At 43.8% G+C, this 25,345-nt stretch overlaps 1 protein-coding gene across 3 annotated transcripts in view; it reads left to right on the top strand.

Moving 5' to 3' along the window:
• The window catches only part of NEDD9 (neural precursor cell expressed, developmentally down-regulated 9), a 69,097-nt gene that overhangs the window by 13,201 nt on the left and 30,551 nt on the right, over nucleotides 1–25,345 (top strand). For all 3 annotated transcript variants that reach the window (XM_083519192.1, XM_083519190.1, XM_083519191.1), the window contains one exon: nucleotides 21,020–21,466. In XM_083519192.1, the coding sequence (XP_083375318.1) occupies nucleotides 21,020–21,466 (447 nt within the window). The remainder of the gene's footprint in view (nucleotides 1–21,019; nucleotides 21,467–25,345) is intronic.

Consider the following 25,345-nt stretch of genomic DNA (forward strand, 5'->3'; position numbering starts at 1 on the left):
AACTTTGCAGAGCTCTTTCTAAAGGAATTCTGTTTCAGAGCTTTCGTGATTGGCTCCTTGCAGTCAGTCACAGCTCTATACTGATTAAAAATATGTGTGCTTGGTACAAGAATACCCTGGGGCATCAGATCAGCAAATAGCATCTACTGCAATCTTGTTTTGTTGGACTCAGAGGGGAGGGGGAGGGGAGGAAAGGTTGTTCCTCTGCCAAGAAAAAGGAAACCTGTCAAGGTCAACATGAAACCAAAAGAGTGAAGGAAGTTCTTTACCTTCCAAGTCGAAGTTTGTAACTATTTATAATGTTGTGAGTTAATTTGGCCACAAGTGGTGGTCTTACTATATGGCTGTACAATGCATAGCTCCATGCTAGTCCTAGCCTATGATTATAGCCTCTAGAATGCAAAAATAAATAGAGTAGCAAATAGTCATGATGATAATTCATGCCTGGAGGTACACTAATTCTTAACTGTAATAGTATACATGAACCTCCTCAGAATTTCCCACATGCTGCAGGGGAATTTAGAACCAGATCTCATGAATGATGGGCCCAAGTTTAGGATTGCTATAGAAGATTTGGGTTAAACAGTGATAGGTTGTGACAGAAGATCTTGAAAGGCAACTAAAAGCTTTCTTGAATTTAGGGCTGTGCTGACAGCAGTTCTTTTCCTGAGAGATGTCTCACAGTGCTAGCCCCAGGATTCACTCATTCTCTCTTTCTTTGCAAACAGATCCATGGCTGGTGGCAGCACTTGGCATAGGTGGGCAGCTGACAGCATCTACCTTGGTTCCCTCCCTTCACTATTATTATTTTTTCAAAATGGCCCGCCACTCTGAGCAGTGTCACATGGTTGAATCTGGCCACCATTTTCATTTCCCACAATGCCCCTGATCTAGGATGATAAATTTAAAGGGTGTTTAGGCCTAGCTCTGCTTGAAGCGCTGCCTGGCACTGCTAGGAAAGCTTTCCAAGGTTCACTAATGGAGGAGTGGGTCTGCCAGAGGCCCTGAAACCCAGATCAGTCCCAACACCCAGGCAAGTGAGCAGGTGGAATTGTGAACTTGGAGTCTTGGAGAGGGCAAATGAGTAGGTAGCAGGTTCTGGTGGTCAGCAGTAGAACCTCTATTAAGGTCTGATCCTGGGCAGGTAGTAGGTAGTATCAACTCTGGGAGAATAGGAAGGGGCTTACAAATATTGGCTTCCAAGTAATTTTGGAAGAAATATATTGGCTGTTCCTAGTGGCTGCCAACAATCCTGCCGTTTCCTCAGTTACCATTGCACGGATGGAAGATACAGGGAGCAAGGAGGAAGGATCTCTGACGTAGTGCTACTCTTTGAAAGCTGTCAGGATCTCAACCAGCCTCAGTTCAGAAATACACCCACTTATAAACAGTGTTTTGAAAGGAAATGTGAGTCCCATGTACCTGCCCAGCTATTGAGATCAAGGAACATTTTGCTGTTTGCTTCAACTGGGTATGGGATACTCTGCCTTAATTGCACCGTAATCCCTTTGGGATTATAAAATCACCTTGACATTTCTGGTTATCCCTTTTTTATCCTTCCCGCACTGCCAAAAACGACGATCCTGTTTCATATATAGATGCAATCTCCTTCAAAACACTGAGTGCATGTGAAATGAGTAATTTAATTCAGATGACTGAATGCTGACTGACTGACTGAATACTACGTAATGCTCTTAGATGGAGCAGGGCAGACTTCTTTTGTGCCAGCGAGCAGGCAAACCATAAAATCAGAATATTTTTGCATCTATAAAACCTTCCTGGTAAACTAGTTTGTTTACATTTCTTAGGGAGTCTGAAGTATTTATTTAAACAGTTTACCCAAGGCTAACATTCTTAAGCTGAAGTCCACAAATCATTCACCCTGGAGTAATTCTATAGATTTCACTAATACTACTACAAACTTAAAACCGTTTATCAAAGTTGATGTAACTTGAAAAACTACTTCTATTGCCTTTCTTAAAAGCAAGGCAAACAGCCAGCATCTAATATATTGCTTATTTTATGTCCTGTCATTTATTATTATTATTGCTTTTGTTTGCATAACAAAATGAATACCCCTTGTGGTTTAATGGATAGAGAATTGGTTTGGCTGCAAGACTTCAAAGTCTTGCTCAGGTATAGAGCTCATTAGGTTGGTCTGGATCAAATTGCTGGTCATCAAAGTCATGCTACCAATCACTTTCCTCAAATTCATTCTGAATGGCAAAATCTGGACACTTCTCTGAAGCATACATTTTACAGCTTGCAAGAATACACATGTTCCAACAATTTCCCTACATCTTTTTTGATGTCCTGGAGTTGTAATCCTAGAGTTTCCACTGTTGTGTGACATAAATGCCGACTATTTCAATAAACAACTGTTGTTTTCCTAATAACAAAGCTTTGATTTGGCCGCTACTTAAAAATAGAAACTTGGTAAGATGGATAGTTGGCCTGAGCATGTTACAAAGATTCACCTGCTGAGCAATAAGCTGATTATATTATGCTTTCCAACAAAATCTTGAAACATCTTGGATACGCAGCAGAATTAATCTCCCCACTCCCATACATTGTACTTCATGTATAATCTAGTAGACGTTTGAATACTTGTAATGTGGGGGTAGGGAACCCTTTTCAGCCAAAGGGCCACATTCTCTTCTGGACAGCTTTCCAGGGGCCGATGGTGGGTGTTGCCAGAGGCAAAAGTGGATGGAAGAGCAAGCGTAAATTTTACCTCTGTGCAGTAGGGTAGTTTCAATTAATTAATTAATTAATTATACACCCTGCCTTTCTTCCCAAAGGAGCCCAGTGTGTACACACACCCACACCTACCTCTACCTCTACCTCTGTATTCTCCATCCAGACGAGGAGGAGGCATGATCAGAGTTCTAGGACACAATCCAACCAAATTTGGAGAGTATTCTAGGGCCAGGTAGAGAGGCCTGGAAGGATGCAGTTCACCTTCAGGCCTGAGAGTCTCCACCCATCCTGTAAGGCAGGGGTGGCCAACTCCCAAGAGACTGCGATCTACTCACAGTTAAAAACTGGCAGTGATCTACCCCATTTTTTTGGGTTCAGGTCAAAGTTGTTGGGAGCCAAAGTTGTTTGGCTTCTTTGGGGGGAGCCAGTGATCTATCACAGACATCCAGTGATGTACCGATAGATCACGATCTACCTGGATGTGCCGATCTACGTTGGATGTGCCTGCTGTAAGGCATAATAAGAGTTGGGTACCACAGGTGAGCTTCCCCAGGAGCAATTTCCCTAGTCGCACCACTGGAGAATTAACTTCCAGGTTTGCACTGTTGAGAACCACCTGCCACCTTTGAGCTTCATTCCCAAGAGCATTCCATCCCATTGAAACAACGAGAGCTAGCCGTCTTCCTTCTGTCACGGCAACAAAGGGTCTTTGCTGTAGCACCTCAGAGGCCATCACATTGGTTAAGACCCAAGTTGTCATAAGCATTGGAAATAGATCTGTACATTTCTCCAAGCCTTTCCCCCATGCCCCTTTGTGTGCCAAAGTCTGATGTGCATAGACCTTGGCAAATAAGTCCTCCCTGCCCTATAATTTTTTCTGATGGGAGTGACTTGTGGGCGGAGGCCCAAGGCAGAAAATTGTAACTTGGGAAGCGGCTCTGAGCTCTGCATTCCGAGAAACAGAGGCAGCCACCAGGACGGGCAGTTGCCAGAAAGTGTCTGGCCAGAAGAGGAAACAAATGAAAGACAGCAGAGCCCGAGCTTCAATGGCCTGCACACAAATTCCTTTAAATGGCAAACTGGCTGAGGAGAAATGCCTCAGAGGGCCAGTTTATGGGTGTGGCCCCCCACATCCCTGACCACAGCTGCTTCTCAGCTTAAACAAAATGGCCTGATCGACAAATTTCCCACGGGTGTCTATATGCCACTTTAGAAGGATGCCACAATAGAACTCTTCTGTTGCCTTAGAGATGCTGGCACAGCTCTACTGGCAGTGGCACGTAACCCATGGGTGTAGCCAGGATTTTTGTTGGGGGGGGGAAGAACCTCAGTTAGCCATGTATTTTTATTAACTTGGGGGGACAGCTGCCCTTCCCTCCCCCCCCCTTGGCCATGCTCATAGCATAGCCTATGGCAAAGTAATCAGAGAGCACATATAATCTTGCATCCAGAGAGGCTGGAGGGATGTGGTATATCTTGTGAGGAAGAGTTGGAGAAGCTGGGTAGATTGCAATCTGGAGAAGAGAAGGTTAAGGAGAGACATGATGGCCATCTAATATCTGAAGGGCTATCATGCAGAAGATGAAGCAGGCTTGCTTTCCCTTGCGGCAGAGGGCAGGACTGAATCTAGCGGGTGTGCGATGGCAAGGAAGCGGATTTCAGCTAAATATTAGGAGAAACTGACAGTAAGAGTTACTCAGAAGTGGGACAAATGGCCTTGCGAGGTGGTGAGCTCTTCTTCACTAGAGGATGGCTGCCTCTCAGGGATGCTCTAATTCAGGGGTGGGGAGCCTCATGCCAGGGAGGCAAATGTGGCCCGTGAGACATCTCTTTCTGGCCCTTGGAATGTTCTCCAGGGAACCCCCCTCTCCCCAGGCTACTCCCCTCACTGGCACTGCTTCAAACCCCAAGGTTTTTTTGTCTACCTGGAACACATCCTTGAACTCTGATAAGGTCTCTTAGAGGCTAGCCTACTATTCAAAGGTAAAATTTACATGTGTTGCTCCACCTGCCTTTGCCTCTGGCTCCGTCCACCACTAGCACATGGTTCAACTGGTTGCCTGGAACAGAATGAGGACGTTGGACTGGAAATGATTTCTTCTCCCTTGTTGTGGTTGCAGATTCTTGCATGGAGCAGGGGGACTGGGCTAGATGGCCGGTAAGGTTCTTTCCAACTCTAAAATTCCATGATCGTATTGAAACAGATTTCAGTCAACCAAGCTGTAGGCATGAAATTGGAAATAAATGACTAATAGCAGCGAGTAATTGCAGGTATATTTTTTTAAAAAATGAAACAATTTATCACTGTACATCTTTCAGTTAAGAAATAGGTAAATAAGTCTCTTTTTTAAAATGCCCCATTAGAGAAGGGGGAAGGATTAGCATTTGTTTAAAAGGTGATTTGTAGATAACAAATTGGGATTTTGAAAAGACTTCAAATCTTCAGTGTTTTAAATAGCCCTGTTGCTGTAATTAACACTCGCCTGTTACAAGCCCTCTCCCCACCCCTGTTCATTGCTAGTGTACTGTGAACAGACCTTAAGGTCAAAGCAGAAGAGGACTTTATAGAATGAATGGCTTTTCAACCAAGGACCTGACTGCTGTGATTTTTAGGAAGCACAGGGTATTCGCTTCAAGGAGGAGTTCTCAAACTGCCCTACCAAGCCTCTCTAAGGTCTGGTCCGTGTGTTATGCTGAGCCAGGGTGTGGTCCACAGTGATCTTGCAAACATGGTTCTTCCAAGGTGGAAGTGGCACTCACTGTTCCCTGCTGGAGCTTTTTAGGTTTATGCAGGGCCAACAGCTAATCCATGGTTTGGCTTAGCATGTCATCCAAACCCAGGATAGTGCTGAAGGTGCTTCCTGCTTGACCATGATGGGCAGCCATAGGACAAACTGTGGACCTGCAGCATCTTCCAAGAGAGAAAGGGACAACTTTTGTTCGCAGTCGCTGGTATTGCTAGGAAATCCTGCTCTGTGAAGACCTGGAGAGTCAGTGCTGGTCAGTGTAGACCAAGAGTGAGGAGCCGAATGCCTGGGGGTCAAATGCTACCATCCAGGCCTCTCTGCTGGTCTTTAAAACTCTACCAGCCCTAATTTGTCGTCTTCTCCAGTATCCCTGGATTCTGATAACACCTCCTGCTGGCTTGAATGGAGGACAGAGAGGGGTGTGTGAATGTGTGTAGAAACCAGCCTACTAAGAACTGCCTTTTCCTAGCCCTCCCATCTCTGCTTAGCTGGAGGTGTCAAGGAGTGAACCTGGGGATCTATACTTTCTGCGTGTGCGGTACAAGCTCTGTTGCTATACTCCAACCTTTCAACCTAAAGACCCTCAATTTTCAGCAGTCCTCCTAACAACAACAACAACGATGGTGATGTCACTTGAGCTATCTCTTCTTGATTCACCAGTTGCAGGGCAGAAGTAGCTTAGTGTCACTCTATCCTCCAGTTTTTACAGGACAGGAACATATGGAAGCTGAAATGTGCATGGATCCACAGATGATCCTGCAGACCTTTTTACAGCCCTGTACAAGTGAACTTGGCCCGCCTACCTAGAGTTCACTGGGGTTTGCTAGCTATCTGATCATCCGAAGCAAACCTAGGGAAATGGCGGGTAGTTCACAATATGCAAGGCAGGGGTTGGGCATGTGTTGCTGCTTTCAGAAAGCTTGAGGTATTGATCATCTATTTTTAGGTACTTGGTAGGAAAGGGAGAAAGCTGAGCAAATTGGTCTGTGAGGCCTTCGATTTGGGCTGCAGCAGAGTCGTAAATACAATGTCGGCATGCCAAGGCAAACACAACAGTATCTCTGGGAAGGATTACTGTATTTCTAACCATAAGTGCTTGCTGTCTGTAACCAAGGCAATGAAAGACCTGGAGCATTAGGCTATGTAAAAAAAAGGGGTGGTGGCATGTACTTTGCTGACCCAAACCCTGTGGTTGTGTTTATTCCTGACATTCCCCTCTGAATGTCACGGCACAAAGTGTGGTAAATGAGATCAGTAAAATCTTAATACTAATAAAAGAGATTCCTCTGACTTCACAAGGCATGGGTAACTAGCAGCCTTTGGGCAGCTATAGTCACCCGATACTTTAAAGGCTCTACATATTATTTTGCATCAGCATTGACTCAAAGAGAGGAAAGATAATTAATGACACTCTTGGTCACTGTTTGTAGTCTGTTGTAAATACAGCACGCTATCCGTCTCCTGTTACAGTCTTGCATCCTGATGAAGTGGATGCAAGATGAACGCACTGCATGTTATGGGAAGTCTATTTTAGCATGAGTGAAGAGAACAAATGCAAACGAAAGAGATTCTGTGGGACATTTTAAATTAGAATTTCAGGACATCCTCATTTATCTGGATGCCCTGAAGAACAATGAAGGGAGCTTTGTCTAAAAAAGGAGCTATTATTTTCATGAAGGTTACATGAGGAACTGTCTGCCCTTTCAGCTACACTATTAATGAATAGTTTTTGTTTGAGACGTTCATTTTTTATTTTACATTAAGGCTCCAATCGTGTACATAGGAGTAAGTCTCACTGAACTCGGTAGGACTTCCTTCTGCGTAGGCATGTCTAGAAGTGCACTGCCTGAACCAGAAATTACCACTCCATAGCAACTATAGTTCTGTGGATTTTGGCTGCACGTTTTGAAAATGTTCGTTGCTTCCCTCCTTTTGGATTGTCAGCTGGCGTTATAGTGGAAACTGCCTTTTCTAGTGAGAGTTTTGCTTTTTAAACAGATCTGTTTGATTCACTTCAGTCCCAAGGATCTCAGAGAGCAGCTGTACTTTAGCCTCACAATAAAGCAATCACATGAGGCAAATTGGGTAAGAAAGTGATAGGGATTTGCCTTGTCTTCTGAGAGCCTCATTTCAGAGCAAAGATCTGAACTTTGTTCTCTCACACCCAAGCTAGACACTCTAAAGTTATCTGCATTAATGAGTGTTTCAAGCAGAAGGCAATAGTTGGCATCATCTATATAGCCTTTGAGATGTTTCTTGGCTAGAATTCTCACCATCCCTGACCATTGACCATCTGGCTGGGGCTGATGGTGGTTGGAGTCTCTAGCATGACTTTCTGCATGATTCAGGCTTTGCAAACCCACACCACCTTGTGTAATCTTGTAATAAGCGTTGGCTGTTACATATAAACTGACCTAGAACTGGGTAGACTTTGCTACCCAGAAGGACAGTGTTGGTGGCAACAGAGGCAATGATGTTTTGCAGAGAATTGTGTTGGTTGCCATCTTAAGACAGTGATGCTAACTAAGTGTGCCGTCAGCTAGCTGCCCAGTGACCACATTTATCTGTCCATAAAACTGGATACACTGGATGCACTGTATGTGTGGGAACTTTTAAGAACTAAGCAGAACCAGAGTCTCATAATTCTTTGTTCTGAGTCATTTTTGAATCCAGCTAAGTGGGAGTGGGAATCTGCTGCTGAATCACAGATTAGCTAGAATTCAGCAATATGTATTGCTTCTTCTGTTAGTCCACTAGATGTCCCATGTACAGCTAAACATGCTCAGTGAAAGAATTGGAGTGAGTTTCTTCATACCTAGGAGACCCCTGAGATATGCAAGAAAATCTTGGCTTCTTGGGGAGGAAAATACCCCAAGTTCTCGAAAAACTGGTAAGGACCAAGAGCTGTACTTGTGTGCAGAATTGCTGCTGTCGCTGAAGGTTGGCAGGAGAAAGCCCTACACAGTCACTTGGGTTTCCTCATAAAGGGAGGGATGGTTAGGTATTTGCATCTCTGAGCCAAATTCTCATACAGGATTCAAACAAGATATTTCATGGCTCGAGCAGGGAGGCTTCAATGGCTGTCGGTGAAGCTGACTCCATGTAGCCAGGTTCCCTGACCCAAGTAAGGAGACCACTGTTCAAAAATATGTGCTTGCATCACTTGCTGGTTCAGTTGCGCAGATGCTCATTCATATATGCATCCGTGTTCAGGGGCCACATATCTGTTTTGCATTGCTTTCAGCAAGATTCATGTGGATCTCTTTAGTTGGATCAGAGCAAGACAGCAGGGATGGGAGGATATAGATATTAAAGTTTTGGTAAGCCCCACAGCATAAAGATCAGACTTACAAAGTGAAGTATTTAAATGCATCAATGAATTGTTCTGGTAATAAGGAGAGACTTACAGTATGTTACAGCACAGGTAATCTACCAATCAGCAGTGAGAACATTATGTGTATCATACAGAACAATTTCTGCCAGTTACAAAAATCTAGATGCCAAAATGTGATGTCATTTATCTTGGGCCAGTTTGTCTCTGACAGCTCATACTGTTCTTTTAAAACGACTATTTTCTTTCCGCTTCTTTATTCTGAATAATAGTGGAAATTCTTGTCCATTTTTAAGTGTTTATTCTTTGCCCTAAAGAAAATAATTAAAAATGAGAAGAAACATTTCCGTTGAGAAACATAGTTTCTGTACGGTTGGTGAAAATGACCCAACTTTTTAGTTTCAAAGGGGACAAGGCTAACTCTATCTGTTTGAAGTTTGTGTTTTTACACCCATTCATTCATCCATTCATTCATACAACCAGGCTGGATTAGTATGCCCCAAAAGAAGGGGAGAACTAAGAATGGATTTAGTCTGCATGAATGTAGTTGGCATATTAAGAGGCCCTTCTTAAGATGTGCCCCATTGACTAGGAAGTTGAAATTTCAGCGGGAAACCCTGTGACATGTACAGAGACAATAGCCTTTGAGGAATGCTTAAAAATCGTGGGAATAAAGTCTTGTTTCCCACTGAATGCCATCTAGCTCACTTCATTATTTTTTTTTAAAGAACCATGGAGAATTGATGTTTAATCTACAGGTTCAAACAAACTGTGTACGTAGAAAAAGTCTTTGGCATTGTAATTTGTAATAGTAGAGTCTGGGTTTGTGCCTTCAGTCTTTTCACCAGCTAATTCTTTATAGAGTTAAAATGACTGTGGAGTTTTCACATATTGCTACTCTTAACAAGACTATACTGAAGGGATCCTACTCTCAACCCAGCTCTAGTAGCCGGAGGTTTTCCATTCTAGTTTAAAAGTTGTGTGGAAGCTCCTTCCATTTAAAGTAGTCCGATCTTAAGTAATTACGTTTCACAGGCATAATGGGGATGAGAATGGGCTTCGCTTTGGTTTGTTCGGCTTTGGTCTGATCAGTCTTTTTTATAGCATTGAGTACTACGATGCCGGAGTACTAGTTATGCCTCCCATCTCTATTGCACTGTCCAAAGTCTGGGGGGGGGGTAATCCAGTCCACCGGTTGGTTTAATCTGGCCCCTGTGGCAGTTTATTTCCTGGGGTAAAATCCTAAAAAAACCCCCAACAACTTCAACCCTAAAAAAAGGTCAATAACTTTGGTCGGCCTTCATGGCCCTTCACGTCATCAAATCTGGCCCTCTTTGAAAAAAGTTTGGACACCACTGTTTTAAAGCAATGTATTGGATCCATCATTAGTCATACTTGGAGCAGATCCATTGAAATTAATGGATATGACTCCTGGTAGATAGAAGTCATGCACCTGAGCCAGGTCACCACTAACATTTCATTGATCAGACAGGGATATAAGACATCAAGCAGCCCCTGAGATATCATGGATCCAAGTTGGAATTAATACAAAAACCTTGACCCTGGAAACCTGAGTCAAGCTATTGAGTACTGTTATGCAGTAGCTGTTGGTTCTCCCACCCCCAATATGTTATGGGAATTTTATTCTAGATTGCTTATATGGGAAAAAGACAGAGTGTGGGCAGTTTCAACCACAGCAGGTTTGAGTGGGTTTTGTTTCTCTCATGCCCACATCACCCCCCCCCTCAGCTTTTTGCCTCCTAGCACCCAACAGCCAGTCTCCTTTCACAAGGAATTTCCTGGTTTGCCCAAGGGAATGAAGTTAGCTTTTCCACCACACATGTCTGGGTTTTTGGCATGGTAGTATTTAAATCCTAGTGAGATAATCCTTGCTTTGCTTGGTTCTCTGCCTTCCCTTTGGTTTCGTAGTTTTCCTTCATGCAGAGAAATGATGGTGTGGTCTTTAAAAGGAAGCCCCCTTCCAGTTTAAGAATTATTTTAAAATAGTTAGCTCTATAGTAAAAGGGTGAGGGAGGGGGGGGTTAAATATATATATGACCAAAATCCTTTGACTTTGTAGAGTTTCCAAACACTTGGCTAGTCTGAGCTGGGAGGCAGAGGGTGGGGTCTGTCTCTTTCAAAGGATATGTAAGGGCACGTCACTGCTAATGTTCCACTGGAAAAGAAATGAGCGCCCCATGGAGTTCTGGAAATGTGATATGGTAGCTTGGTTGCTTCTCTCCTGCTTGCGATAACTGCTTCATCTGGAGTTGTACTAATGTGTGTTGCTCCCTGGTCGCTGTCCGTCATGTGCCTTTATGAGCTGACACCTCCTTCACAGCAAGGCTGCATAGAATCAGTCGGCTGGTGATCTCATAAATTCCTCAAGTCTGCAGCAGGATCATCGGCCCTTTGGCACACTAACCTACCTAAGCCAGAGGATAGTGTGCCAAAAGCAAAGCAACAGAGCAGACATCTCCTATCGGCACTTGGTAGCCCAGGTAAAAGCATAGGGTTTTAGATATTACAACACTGTTTCTCTTGTGCCACAACCTTTGGGCATATTCTGATAGAGACCCGGGATTTCTGAGTATGTGTACATTCAGATGTGCGTGAGGATCAGGATAGAATGTGCTGGTGTGTGTGTGTGTGTGTGTGTGTGTGTGTGTGTGAGAGAGAGAGAGAGAGAGAGAGAGAGAGAGAGAGAGAGCAACAAAAATGAAATCCAACTCCACCCTGAAATCTGTTTTGGGTTTGGTAAAGCTTGTTCACAGGCCTTTTAAATGAATAACAATCCTGTAGGCAAACAAACAAGCCAAGAGCCCAACCTTCACCCAGACTAGCACCACTTAGCATGTGTTGTTAATTAATGGACATTGTTCAGAAGGAAGATCCTTGGTGAGCATTCATATGGTCTGCTGGAAGGGACAGCCATAAAATTCCAAGGGAGGAATTCAACAATGCACTCTTCCGCTCTTCCCATCAGGGCAAAGATTTCTGCTTGCCAGGTGGAATGAAGCCCCTCTCCTCTTGCCATGTTCTGTTCTGGGGGTTCTCCTCACCCTCCAGAGGCAATCTGAGCGAGTTGGCACGGGGGGCAAACAGGGGGAGGAGAGGAGGGGAAGCCCCATTGCTCTAGTAGAACCCCTTGTATTGACATCCACCAGCATGCTGGCTTAGTTAAATCTGGCCCTGAGTGTTTGCACAAACAACATCCTGATTCTTGCAGGGTGGTGGCACTTCTTTGTGACAAGCTGCTTCTATGCAGTGCTTCTCTTGTTCTGCTGTGGCACAGTCAGCCTTACCAGTGTGGCCTCTCTTTGGGGGAGTGGAGAAGGAGGGATATTCCACGGGAATGGCTTAATAATAATAATAATAATAATAATAATAATAATAATAATAATAATAATAATTTATTATTTATACCCCGCCCATCTGGCTGAGTTTCCCCAGCCACTCTGGGCGGCTCCCAATCAGTGTTAAAAACAGTACAGCGTTACATATTAAAAATTTCCCTGAACAAGGCTGCCTTAAGATGCCTTCTGAATGTCAGGTAATTATTTATCTCTTTGACATCTGATGGGAGGGCGTTCCACAGGGCGGGCGCCACTACCGAGAAGGCCCTCTGTCTGGTTCCCTGTAGCCTCACTTCTCGCAATGAGGGAACCGCTAGAAGGCCCTCGGCGCTGGATCTCAGTGTCCGGGCTGAACGATGGGGGTGGAGACGCTCCCTCAGGTGCACCCATGAAATTGCATTTCCAAGTGTGGTAAGCTCCATATTTGAAAGAGGCCAAGGCAGTCTTGCATGGTTTCTCCATGTGATGGAATAAAGGTGCTGCTACAGGGATTGCCACATTCTGAAGCAAGTGAAGTAATGCCATCTAATGTAAATGAATCGCTTAATATCAGGGTCATAGATTGGAGTCCCACATTAGGCAAAAGATTCCTGCATTGCTAGATAACCCCCATGGTACCTACAAGTCTAAAATTCTGTGATTCTGTGAGGTGACCATCTGTAAGAATATTAAGTCTGGAGTCTTACAGGATCTGCAGCAGCAGGTCTTGTCACCAGTTCCTTCTGCAGTAAAGATACAGAATATCTGTCTGTTTCCTAACTGATCCCCATCTTTTTGCTGCAAAGAGAGTATAAATTAGAGTAAGAGAAAAGGGTTGGCGTGCTTTCGCAGGATCATTCATGAAGCCTCAGTCATCCCTGGACTGCATCACAGTCTTGAAGAGTGAGTGAAACATCTGGAACCTAATAAACGTATTGGCTATATGCCTGCCACACCTTTAAAATTAGACTGGCATTGCCTGGTTCATCTTGGAAGTGAATCTGAGTTGTCGTGCCAAAAGAGAAAATGCAACTGGCATGATTTTCCCGCCTAAAGCAAAAGACCTTAATAATCTTTTTTTAAAAGGGGGGGGGGGAAGCATTATGGTTGAGAGTGCATTTTTTAAAACTTCTATTGTTTGAGGCTGATAAACTTCACCACTGCATATTCAGATCCTCCCGCTTTGTAATGTAGAGTGAAACAAAGGCAGGCAGCTCCCTGGAAGAGTGAATTGAGAGACTTGCTTTTCTCCTGCCCAGGCCAACATTTTTCCACACTCTGCTGCTTCCAGACAACTTGGCAGGCCTAGTGGGCTCAGTGACTGGCAGCCTGTGCCCTGGAGATGCACAGGAATGAAGTGGCCGGGCATTCAGGACTCAGCACCTTCTCATGGCTCCTGCCAAGGCTGGGAAGCCATCACTCTTTATTTGCATTAAACACACATCATCCAGATTTTTGGTGGGGGGTGGAATATCTGACTGCCAAATAAAGCACACTGGTGGAATTATTGTTGGCCAAAGTGTTCTGCAAAGAGATCCCTCCGATCTCCCCTCACGAAACTCTTTGAGAACGGTTTGTACTTGATAGGAACGTTTGGCTTTCTGTGATAATGGTTGTGTTTTGCCTGAGGGTTGCAAGAGTAATGACAAACACACTGGCTTCTTAGGTTTGTACTTTGCAAGTGTCTCATAGCTCTAAGTAAAGACACATCAGCAAAGCCGTTTATTGATGATCTTGGTGTAGCTCCTGCGGTCAATTTTAGCTCAGCATTTACGGTACATGATCAAAATGCCATCCTGCAACAACATTGAGATTTAGGGCACTGCTCAAACAAGGTGTTTGTTTTCTGCTGTCCATAAATACTGTCTTAATCAAAATGCCACCCCAATCTGCAAATTCAATCTGGATTTACCATTTCCATGGAAAATCCACTGAAGTAAAATAAAAAATGTGGAACTGGGAAATCTGGCTTAAAGGGAGGGGTGGGAAATCGAGGGACATGTTGATGTGTGTGATATTGTGCGGACAATGTGAAAAACTTTCATGTTTGAGTAGCACTAAATTCACAGTAAACTCTGATGTGGAAGTGAGCTTAATCTCAATACTGTTGTGGCAAACCACTTTCTAGAAGCTGTTTCATTTTCTTTAAATATATAAAAAAATCATCAGGTTGGAAGCCCAGCCCATAACCCTCTTGTATTATAACCACCCTGTTTAATATTTCTGTGACAAATGGCAGCTGAAGGGGGTCATAGGATCCTGTGGACCTCCTCTCTGTCGACAGAAGGGGAGGTGGGTTAGGTTAAGAGACAGTGACAAGCCTAAGGTCACCCAGTGAGTTTCGTGGTTCAGCAGGATTTGAACCGTGATCTCCCAGTCCAGTGCTCTTAAGCTGCTACCATGATGCTTGCATGAGTTTTTAAAGCTGCCAGAGAGCACCAGAACAGAACAATCGTCTGCATCCTTTAAGCAAACAAACAAAAATCAAAAGATTCTAAAGCCATAATGTTTCTATCTGTGGCGGGATCTGCCCAGCTCTGGTTCTCACAGAATCTCCTGCTTTCCATAGATTTGTGACACACAATGCTTCAGTAGTTTTCCTCCTTGAAAGTACAATACAATAGGCACTTTATTCCAGGGATGGGGGATGAGGGAAGCGGAAGATAAAAAAGAACCGACAGAGAACTGTCTGCCAGATTCCCGACTAGAGATGTCCATTGTCAGCCTCCACAACACAGCATGTGCTTCTTTCTGTTGATACCCTGTCCCTGCTTTATGACTTGGGGCGTTTTTGCCTCCTCCTGTCTGTGTCAAGTCCACGCAAGTTACAAGCTCACAAGGTTTAATGGGCCGGTGGTGCACTGGTGGGAGGAACTCTCGTAACTTATTAAAGCTTCCTTGCTGGCTCACTAAGAGGTTGTTCTTATTTGCCGTGTTGAGAATCAGACCTCAGTTCTTCAAGTTCATTAGCGGATACTATGCCACTCATTCTCTCTATGCCTAACCTACCTCACAGGGTGGTTGTGAGGATGAAATGAGGAGAGAAAACTACATACAGTGGTACCTCGGGTTAAGAACTTAATTCGTTCTGGAGGTCCGTTCTTAACCTGAAACTGTTCTTAACCTGAAGCACCACTTTAGCTAATGGGGCCTCCTGCTGCCGTCGGGCCGCTGGAGCACGATTTCTGTTCTCATCCTGAAGCAAAGTTCTTAACCCGAGGTACTATTTCTGGGTTAGCAGAGTCTGTAATCTGAAGCGTATGTAACCTGAAGCATATGTGACCTGAGGTATCACTGTACAGCACTCTGAGGAACTTGGGCAGTGTGTGTGTGTTTAGAAAACAACAACAACTGGGTTTTGTGTGGCTGGAATGTCACCATTTTACAAAGCAAAGAGTCGTATCTGCTGCTATCATCACTGGCCCCTAGCAGGTTACTCATGAAAGGACTGCGTCCCTCAGACTGTCAATTCCTTTGGACTTAAAACCATGCATATGGAGAAAAGGAGGCAAACGGTATTAGAGATAGACCATTCTTTCTGCCTTTAAATTTTATTATTAATAATAATCTTGGGAAATTAGTCACTTGCTTAAGCTTCTGCTTGAGAGGCTTACGTCATTCTTTTTTGTTTGAGCTCTTACTGCTCCTCCCTCCTTTTTCCTGTTACTGTCTAAACATGAGTGAGATAATTGGATGACCTGTTTAGGGTAGTTTAGAAACTGCTCCTAATAGAAGCGAGCAGGCATTTCTCCTTTACTCAGAGGTGATAGTTTCCTTGGTAGCTATAATAATAAACTCTCTGTGTACGTAGGTGGCACTAGCTGGGGAGGCGGGGGCAGAGAAAGAAAAGTTAATCATTCTGGTATATGATAGCTCAATGTACACAAGTGTACGTGCCTGGGAGCCTTTCCCCCGCCTCCTGCTATGACAAAAAGATTCTGGTGAAAGAATGGATGCTTAAGTTGTTTTCTGATGAATAACTGTTGTCTGGGGGAGAGGCAGACGAAGGGTGCTAGTTTTTTGGGTTTTTTGTGGCCAGTTTTGTTAGCCTTTAAAGAAGCCATTGTACACAATCTCATGGTGCTGCATTAGTTATCATCTCTCTGTTTGCTCCATGGCTGCGCACCCACCCACCTACCACTGTCTTGCAATGGACGTCATTCGCCCTGTTTACTTTATGAGGCCGGATGGAATACTCCCTGCGTTCCCACCCCTGCCTCTGCCTGGCCTCTTTCCCTTTGGCATTTTAAAGCTGTCACTTCATATCCCTCTTGAATGTTTCTTTCATCTCCTTGCCCTGATTTTTATTTTAATGAGTAATTAAAAAAAAATAGCAGGCTCCTGTTTTTATATAGCTACTTTTGTGGGCTAACAACCCACATCATGGTGTCGTTTCATGGAGGAGTATGCTGAGATTAGCATGAAGGTTGGAAGAGAGCTGCAGCTCAGTGGTTAGAGCATCTGCTTTGTGGTCCCCAATTCAATCCTTGGCCTCGCCAGGTAAGGCTGGGAGGAGCTGCTGCCGGCCAGTGTCAACAGCACTGATCTAGCTTGAACAATGCCCTGACTCAGTACAGTGGTACCTCAGGTTACAGATGCTTCAGGTTACATACGCTTCAGATTGCAGACTCTACTAACCCAGAAATAGTGCTTCAGTTTAAGAACTTTGCTTCAGGATGAGAACAGAAATCATGCTCCGGCGGCGCGGCGGCAGCGGGAGGCCCCATTAGCTAAAGTGGTGCTTCAGGTTAAGAACAGTTTCAGGTTAAGAACAGACCTCCGGAATGAATTAAGTTCTTAACCCGAGGTACCACTGTATAAGGCATCTTCCTGTATTGTATATTGTAGCAACCTAAACATTAAAAGAAACAGAGTCTTCAAAGGATGGGAGCCCCACACAGAATGATGCAAAATAACTGGCCATGTGAGTGAGCAATGCTACCAGTTCTGAGCAAATGGAGGGAAAGTGGGTTTTTTCAGTAACGGTCCCTCTTGTATTTAACTCGCTTGTTTGCCACAGGTACCCAGGAATTCCATGCAGGTGAGTGAGCGGGCAGGATCCCCCATCCCTGACTAGTTGTCTTAGTTTCTATGCGAGCTGCAGATACAGTGAAGTCTTTCTTTATTCACAGCTAGTGAGAAGCTGCAGCAAGGTGGCAGTGAGGCAGGGAGGGAGACCCCTTCCCACCCACCTCCATTGGTCCACTTTGTAGCCTGTTAAAAGGACTAGCATCCTGCATTTCCATTCTTGCTGCAGAGGAGGGGGCTCCCCACTACACACTCCATGTCCAACACAGAACTGTACAGCACAGACGACTCGCCTCCTAGCAAGCTAATAACATTTGCAGTCCAGTAACTTGTGGGCTTACTTTAAAAAACTGTTGTAACTTTCTTTATTTACCCCATTCTTTAGCAGGATAAAAGGCTCCTGGAGCTGTGTACGACAGTCCCTGCCCTCAGGTTTATAATCTAAAATGTATGACAGGCAAGGAAAAAGCAGTGGGGAGGGAGGAGGAAAAAGGTAAACTCAGGTTCCAGTATATATGTTTGCATTCATCTTGAGCATCTTTAACATTTCATGGGAACAGTGGCTCTCAGCTTGTGGTGCCTGGTAAACCAGTCCAGCAAACTGAGGCCATTTTAGCTCAATGGCCAAGTCCTGGTCAAAGGAAAAGAGGGAAGACTCTTATTGATTCCTGTTTATTGGCATTCGTGGGTCTTTTTTCCTGGCACCCAAAATTATTACTGACATTTTGTCTTATTCCCCCCCCCTTCTGTCTTCGGTGCATTTGTTCTAATTAAAAGCTGGAAACCTGAATGGTTCTGCTTGACTACTCAAACTAAATGTTTGCTTCCTGTTCACCCAGCTGTAAATCAGAGACCTGGCATGTTAGGTTTTGGATAAGCCAAAGGTAGTTAGGCTTGGTGCTTTAACTGGCTGTAGCCCCTCCCCATAAAATGCAGGCAGGAGAAAGTGGTGGGCTATATATATATCTGGCCGAGGGTAGAACTTTGAAAAAGAGAAAGATTTCAACAGTTGAGTAGGTTTTCAAGTAACAATTATCATAGAGCAGATCTATGCTTTGGGTGTGAATTTGGTTGCTACACAGGAGTAAATAGATACCCCCTAGCACAGGGGTGGGGAAGCAGTTGCCTTCCAAATGTTGTTGGACTGAAATTCCCATCTGTTCTAGCCAGCATGGCAGATTGTCAGGGGTCACTCATCTGTGATAGCTAGCCCTCCTAGAGAATCAGACTTGCCAGGCTATGCTCTCACCTGATACCTTCTATGCAATTGGGTGTTTCTTTATCACATATTAATCATGGCTCATCTCTTCCTAGTCTGCCAGTCTTTTTGGAAAGACAGATTTGGCTAAATACATTTTTATCTGCTTATACAGTCCTGTTTAACTCACATGATAGCATCTTTATTTGGTCATATGTGTTTGTCTCAAAGCTGGATAGGATCTTTGTTAATTTGTGTTGATTCATTCTTCTGTATTTATTTTGCCTTGTATCCTGCTGATAAACCTAATAACAAAGAATTGGGACTTTTTGGCTGGCAAGCTTCAATTGACCATATTAGTTGAGCTTTTGTTGAGTAGTCCAAGGGGTCCAGTTTTCATTTGTTGAGAGAACATATTTTAATCAGTAGTAGTATGAGTGTAAAGATAAACCAACTTAGTTGTTCTATACTATCTTTGGTTCTGGTTCTTGCAATAGTGAATAAAGCATTTGATCTTGAACATAGCCTCTTACCCTTCTCAAGAAGACACCTGTGTTGATATTTTGGTAATATGCAAATTTATTTAAATGTAGCTATGTTATCAGTGAAAAGTCTGATTAAAATCTCTTAATTAGCTGACAGCCCTACTTAGAACATAACAGTATCCTGTTATTTGTGGTGCTCTCTCAAGCTTTCTCTCCCCTAGCTCATCAAATCAGCATAATTTCACCTTCAAATAAGAATACATATTAATTAAAGGCAACAGGAATGCAGGTTGTTGGTTTTTTAAAAAATAAATAAATAAATCTATGTTTGAGGCTCATACAGTGGTGCCTCGCAAGACGAAATTAATTCATTCCGCGAGTTTTGTCGTCTTGCGATTTTTTTCGTCTTGCGAAGCACGGTGTTGGGAAAGTTTTGGAAAAGCTTCAAAAATACCAAAGTCTTAAAAAACCTCAGAAAAGGCTACCACACATGAGTTGCTCCTCGAAGTCAAGTCGCAACTGTATTAACGGTGTTAAGAAAAAGGAAACAAACTTGCAAGACGTTTCCGTCTTGCGAAGCAAGCCCATAGGGGAAATCGTCTTGCGAAGCAGCTCAAAAAACAAAAAACCCTTTCGTCTTGCGAGTTTTTTGTCTTGCGAGGCATTCGTCTTGCGAGGTACCACTGTACAGTCATTCCAGATTGACTTGACTTTATTCATTTTCAGCATGGTAATCAACCATATAGTACCTTATTTTAAGATACATTGAACTTTAAAAAAATTACTTCGCAAATCCACTCCCTGCCCTTGTTTGAATGAGTAAATAATAAATTCTTCTAGTACTGTTAGAAACTAGTACTGATTTGTGTTTGAGGCAGGGAGAGACTGGAGCTTCATCCTCTGCTGTCAAAGTTTGGCTTTTTCCGAAAAGGAAAACTGCTTTCTCCTTCGTATAAACTGTCTGCTGTTAAAATGACTTTCCAGAAGCCACCAACCATCAGCTTGTTTAGGATGGGCTGTAACCATTCATTGCTATGTCTATGTGTTTTTTGCACTACGTATACATTTTCCTCAGAGAGAAGAGAACTCTTGCAATTCATCTGCAGCTATCTGGCTCCTCTGGAGTACAGGACTGGGCAGTCTAATGGCTGCCAGCGTGCTTTGCTTAGGGCCACGTGAGCCAAGAAGTAAAGGGTTCTGGGCCTTTGTGAAGGCATCCAAGAATGACAGCCTATACAGCTTGTCTGCTTCCCACTGACTGCCTAGTTTGGCTGACAGCTTCAGTACCGAATGTGCCAGACAGCCATGTATACAGAAAGAAAGAGAGCGAGAGACAGGCAAAGCATGTTTTGTCTGTGAATGGAAACGGCATATTTTTAAAAAGAGGTATGGGTTGGCTCATGTTATGAAGTTGCAGAGCCATATGCAGAGCCGGGGTGCTGCTCTGTAATGGTGGATGCAGAGCTAGGCCCAGTGCTCACATTACTCTGGTGGGATGGGAACCTTCAGTGGTGCACAGCTCCTTCCTGAGAAGCCTGACCATGGCAGGGAGAACATGGTCCAAAGCTCCTCCCCATGGCAGGGTTAACCCAAGCTCCTGAAGCATGAGGCTGGCATGGACAAGCCACATTGCGGCCCTTTCTGTAGGATCTAGGGGTGTCTCTTAATCCCATGGTGGCTCAGGAAGCAGTGGGGTTGCAGGGCTATCATGATAATGTCGCTGGGGGCCTTCCAACCTGGGAAGGTAGCCCATCTAGGAGAAGGAGAAGGATAAGATCCCCATAAAGCAGAGATCTTACACCCTAAATCCATGTCTCTCCAGATATTGCTGGACTCCAATTCTCATCAGCCCCAGCCATCATAATCAGGAATGATAGGAGTTGTAGTCTAATGAGGTCTGCAAGGTTCCCCAGCCCTGCCATAAAGAAGCCTATACTCTTATTGTACCCCAACCTCTTTCTCTCTGTTTTTTAAGGATATGAGGCAATTGAAAGTGATGGGGGGGGTGAAGGCTGCCATTTTGATTTTTGGCTTCAGGTGTGACAGTGTCCGTGGCTGCTGTCATTGTGTTTTTAATGCCACATTTGTGCAATGATCCCCCCTTACTCGCACCGAGCATTCTTACTTCTTTAGACCTGAGAGTGTCTGAGATGGAATATCTTGTGCTGAAGTTCTCTCCTCTGTTTTCTCCGCAGAATCTTATGGCAAGAGCTCTCTACGATAACGTTCCAGAATGTGCAGAGGAGCTGGCTTTCCGCAAAGGAGACATTTTGACCGTGATAGAACAGAACACGGAAGGGCTGGAAGGATGGTGGCTTTGCTCCTTACACGGGCGGCAAGGCATTGTCCCGGGCAACCGTGTGAAACTTCTCATCGGCCCTGTGCAGGAGAGTCCCTCTAACCAAGACATGGCCAATTCGGGATCTGTACACCAACCCTTTAACCAGCCAAAGATCTACCAAGTGCCTAGTGCTCATGTTTCTCCTCGGGATCCGGTCTACCAAGTGCCTCCTTCTTACCACAGCCAGGGGATCTACCAGGTACCCACCGGCCATGGTTTTCAGGGCCAAGATGTCTACCAAGTGCCTCCATCTGGGCAAAGGAGTTTTGGCGGAATGGATACCTCCCCTATAAGCAACAAGGTGGGTCCAAATTATCTTGAGGCATCTGTTTCAAAACCGTTTCCTTTAGCTGTTTAGTTTTGGGATAGGGAAGGTAGCTGAACGTGGGGGACTTCAACCCTCAAAAAATAGATAAAGCCTCATGTAATGGGTATGAGTTACTAGTGCGTAAACTGGTGCCTTTCTCGGTTAATTTGCCTTATTAAACCTTTTTGACTGCACAGCCCCTTCTCATTGCGGCTGCCTCAGTCACTGGCAGAATCCGTCAGTGGGCGTTTCTTGAACCTCTTCCAACATAAAAGTTGTTTGACACCCAGTCTCCTCCTCCTCTCGCTGCGCGGGAGTCTTCTGCACAGGGAAGGCGTGGGTAGCGGAGGACCTGGGCTCTCCTCACTGATGTCCAGTGAAGAGTCCTGGAGCCCTCTCTCCACTTCCCCCATCTGCCTCCCTTTATCCCCCGTGTTGTGCTGATTGACTTCCCCCTCTACTGAGCTGTTTCTCCCCCTGCTGCTGGGTCCTTCGCCAGCATAATCTGGGAGCCTCCCCTTCGCCTCTCGCTCTGATGTCAGTTCCCTGACACCTCAGGTTTTTTTTTTCTACCACCAGTGATAATGATATTATTTATTTATTTATACATTTCCCAACGTTATATATATACATCTTACAATTGCCTTTGATCAACTCATATCTCAAGACTTCCCAGTCCACCCCTCCATGGCATCTTATTTGATCCTACTAGTTGTGCTACATATCCTTTTATTCCATCCAGTTTCATTCTATACTATTCCTAGTTGTTATTAACTGCTGTTCACAAATCAAACCCTACTTGGAGGTTTAGTTTACTATTGTACCTCTTTAGATACCCTCCAAAATGTTCCCACTCCTCCCTTATCAGTGTCTCATCTCGATTTCTTATGTTTGCTGTCATGTTACTAACCCCACATACTCTATTATCTGATTTTGCCACTGTTCTTTTGTTGGGATTTCTTTGTCCTTCCGTTGTTGTGCAAAGATTATTCTAGCCACTGTGGTCGCATAGAAATAGGCAGAGTACCTTCTTGGGGATGTCACCCTTTGTTATACCTAATAAAAAGTTCTCCTTTTTTGGAACTATAAACCTAAACATCTTTTAAAATTCTGTATAGATTGTCTGTAATCTACAGGGGATAATAGAACGAGTTGAGTCTGTAGGACTCAATCCTCTGTCTTGCTTAGGACCAGTAGCTGAGCCAACTTTTGGTCAGCTTGGATATTTGTCCCTCATTGAAGTGGTCCCATATAGTCCCTGACACCGCATACTAGGAGAAGTTCCTTCTTTTCCATACTGTGATACAAGAAGAATCGAGCAGTGATGGATTCTGAGAAAATGGTGAATGAAGAATCCCTGATTAGGTGCTAGTAAACTTGCAGGTTTTATTTGGCTTATTTATTTGGCTAATCAAGTAAAGTTAGAGTTCATTAATTGGTGGTCTCTGGTGAAAGTGTAAAAGCTTTAAGCAGCCTAAATTCTTGTGCACGGGGGCTACAAAATGTGGTACAGTGGTACCTCGGGTTACATACGCTTCAGGTTACATACATTTCAGGTTACAGACTCCGCTAACCCAGAAATAGTACCTCGGGTTAAGAACTTTGCTTCAGGATGAGAACAGAAATCGTGCTCCGGCGGTGCAGTGGCAGCAGGAGGCCCCATTAGCTAAAGTGGTGCTTCAGGTTAAGAACGGACCTCCGGAACGAATTAAGTACTTAACCTGAGGTACCACTGTACTCAGTATTTCTCATGTGGTCACAATAGACCTCTATTCTGTTAGGCAGCTTTGCCTATTATTAAAACCACGCAAGTGCCAACATTATGTAAAGGCAGCTTTTTGTTTAATGAGTTTACAGGATGTATTTTAAGAAATTGCGCCAGATGTGACAACAGTGCCCGACAAGGAGAAACAGGAAATCTAGGTAATCTTTGATTTGAAAGGGTGACTCAAACATTAAACCTGGAGCAAATAAAAGTGACACTTGACATCTCTCTGCAGGGTTACGTGCCCATTGCATGAGTCAAGGCAATTGCTTCTTGAAAGTTAGTGGAAGGCCTGCTCTATAAAAAAAATCCTTTGCATTTCATCTGATATGGAGCAGCTGGAAGGCAGGGCTATCAGTAAATCCCCTGTAATATTTAGAGCTCGTTGCTGAGCCCTTATAAATGTGTCTCGGTGATGTACAGCAGACAGGGATACGCAAGCAGGAAGTGCATGTCTGGAAGGTGCCATGGTTTAATCTTTCATTGCAGTTGATGTTGGCAGGAATTCTGGCTCTTTCCTTTTAAAACTAAAGCTGCAATCCTTCTAGCTTGTCCTCAATTCACGCCCCATTCACTTTAAGGTACTGACAGGCAGATAATTCTATTTCCAGCCTGTGTCAGTTTTACATGAGTTCATTCATAAGACTGCTCTCTTCTTTTTGCATCCATCTACAATTTTCTTTTAAAAAGCATGGGGATCTGCATTATCTTTGAATGCATTTTCTACAAAAGACATATTTTCATATATGTTTTCTCCAAAAATATGCATTTGTGTATGCATTTTAACCTGCTTTATGCATTTAAAACACACATTTCTATATATGCATTTTGGCGCTTTTACGATACGATATATCTTTCTTGTCATTGTCCCATGCAGGACAATGAAATTGAAAAACTACATAAAACTACATAAAAACTACATAACTACCACAAAACTACATAAAACTACTACAAAACTACATAAAACATTCAAAAACCCCTAAAAACTCTAAAACCCCATTTTAAAATACACTATACTATAGAAACCCCTTATGCTGTGTTTAGAACCAGAATTGCATTTGCATAGAAACTGTTTCTCAGGTGGCTAGTCCTGGCTTTTATAACCCTATACCTTCTTCCAGAAGGCAGAAGCTGAAAGAGATCATTTCCGGGGTGCGTACTATCCTGTGCTATCTCTGCCACTTTCTTATGGCACCTGGCAGCATAGATTTGATCTAAGGTGGGAAGAGTGCACCCAATTATTCTCTCTGCAGTCTTTACAACCCTGGATAGCATTGTTTTTCCCCTGGCCGTGCACACACAGACCATAATTTAGTACGCTCTCCATAGTACAATGGTAAAATGCCATCAACAGGTCCTTTGAGAGATTGTTTTTCCGGAGGATTCTCAGAAAATCTAAGCTCTGCTGTGTTCTCTTCACCAGGTCTTTGCTGTTCTCTCCCCAGGTTAGGTCGTCTCTCAACTCCATCCCCAGAAATCGAAACACTGAGACCTGTTCCACGCACTTCCCCTCAATAATAAGTGGCTGAATATTCAGTTTACATTTCCTAAAGTCCACAATGATCTCTTTTGTTTTCTTTAAGTTAAGGAGTAAGTTGTTTTTCCTGCACCACTCCCCCAACTGCTCAAATTCCTTCCTATAGGCCGCCTCCCCCTCTCCAGCCGTGATTAAACCAACCACCGCTGTATCATCTGTGAACTTAATTATCTTATTACTGGGGTATTTGGGGGCACAGTCAGCTGTATAGAGCGTATATAAAAGCGGGTTCAACACGCACCCAAGACTGCAAAATTCAGAGCAGTGTAAAAACTGAAAGCTAACTGCTTTCTGATCGATGCATTAGTTTGGGAAGTGTGAACTGAACCAGGTCAGTTGACTTTTTTAAAAACCCAAACAAAATTGTTCAGCATCCTCACTTTTAGGTTGCTCGAACTAGCAGGAGCTTGTGTGGACTCTTATTTTCCATTGGGACTCTTTAGGAACATTTTCCTGGTATTCTGATGACTAGTTTTGGTGTGTTCCCCATCCTTTCGTTTTCTAATGGCAGAGAAGGAGTTCCAAATGAATTCATTCACATATTACTCAAAAGCAGAATTGCAAAAGCTAT

Source organism: Podarcis liolepis, assembly GCF_965112155.1.
Source record: "Podarcis liolepis genome assembly, chromosome: 8".
Lineage (NCBI taxonomy): Eukaryota > Metazoa > Chordata > Lepidosauria > Squamata > Lacertidae > Podarcis > Podarcis liolepis.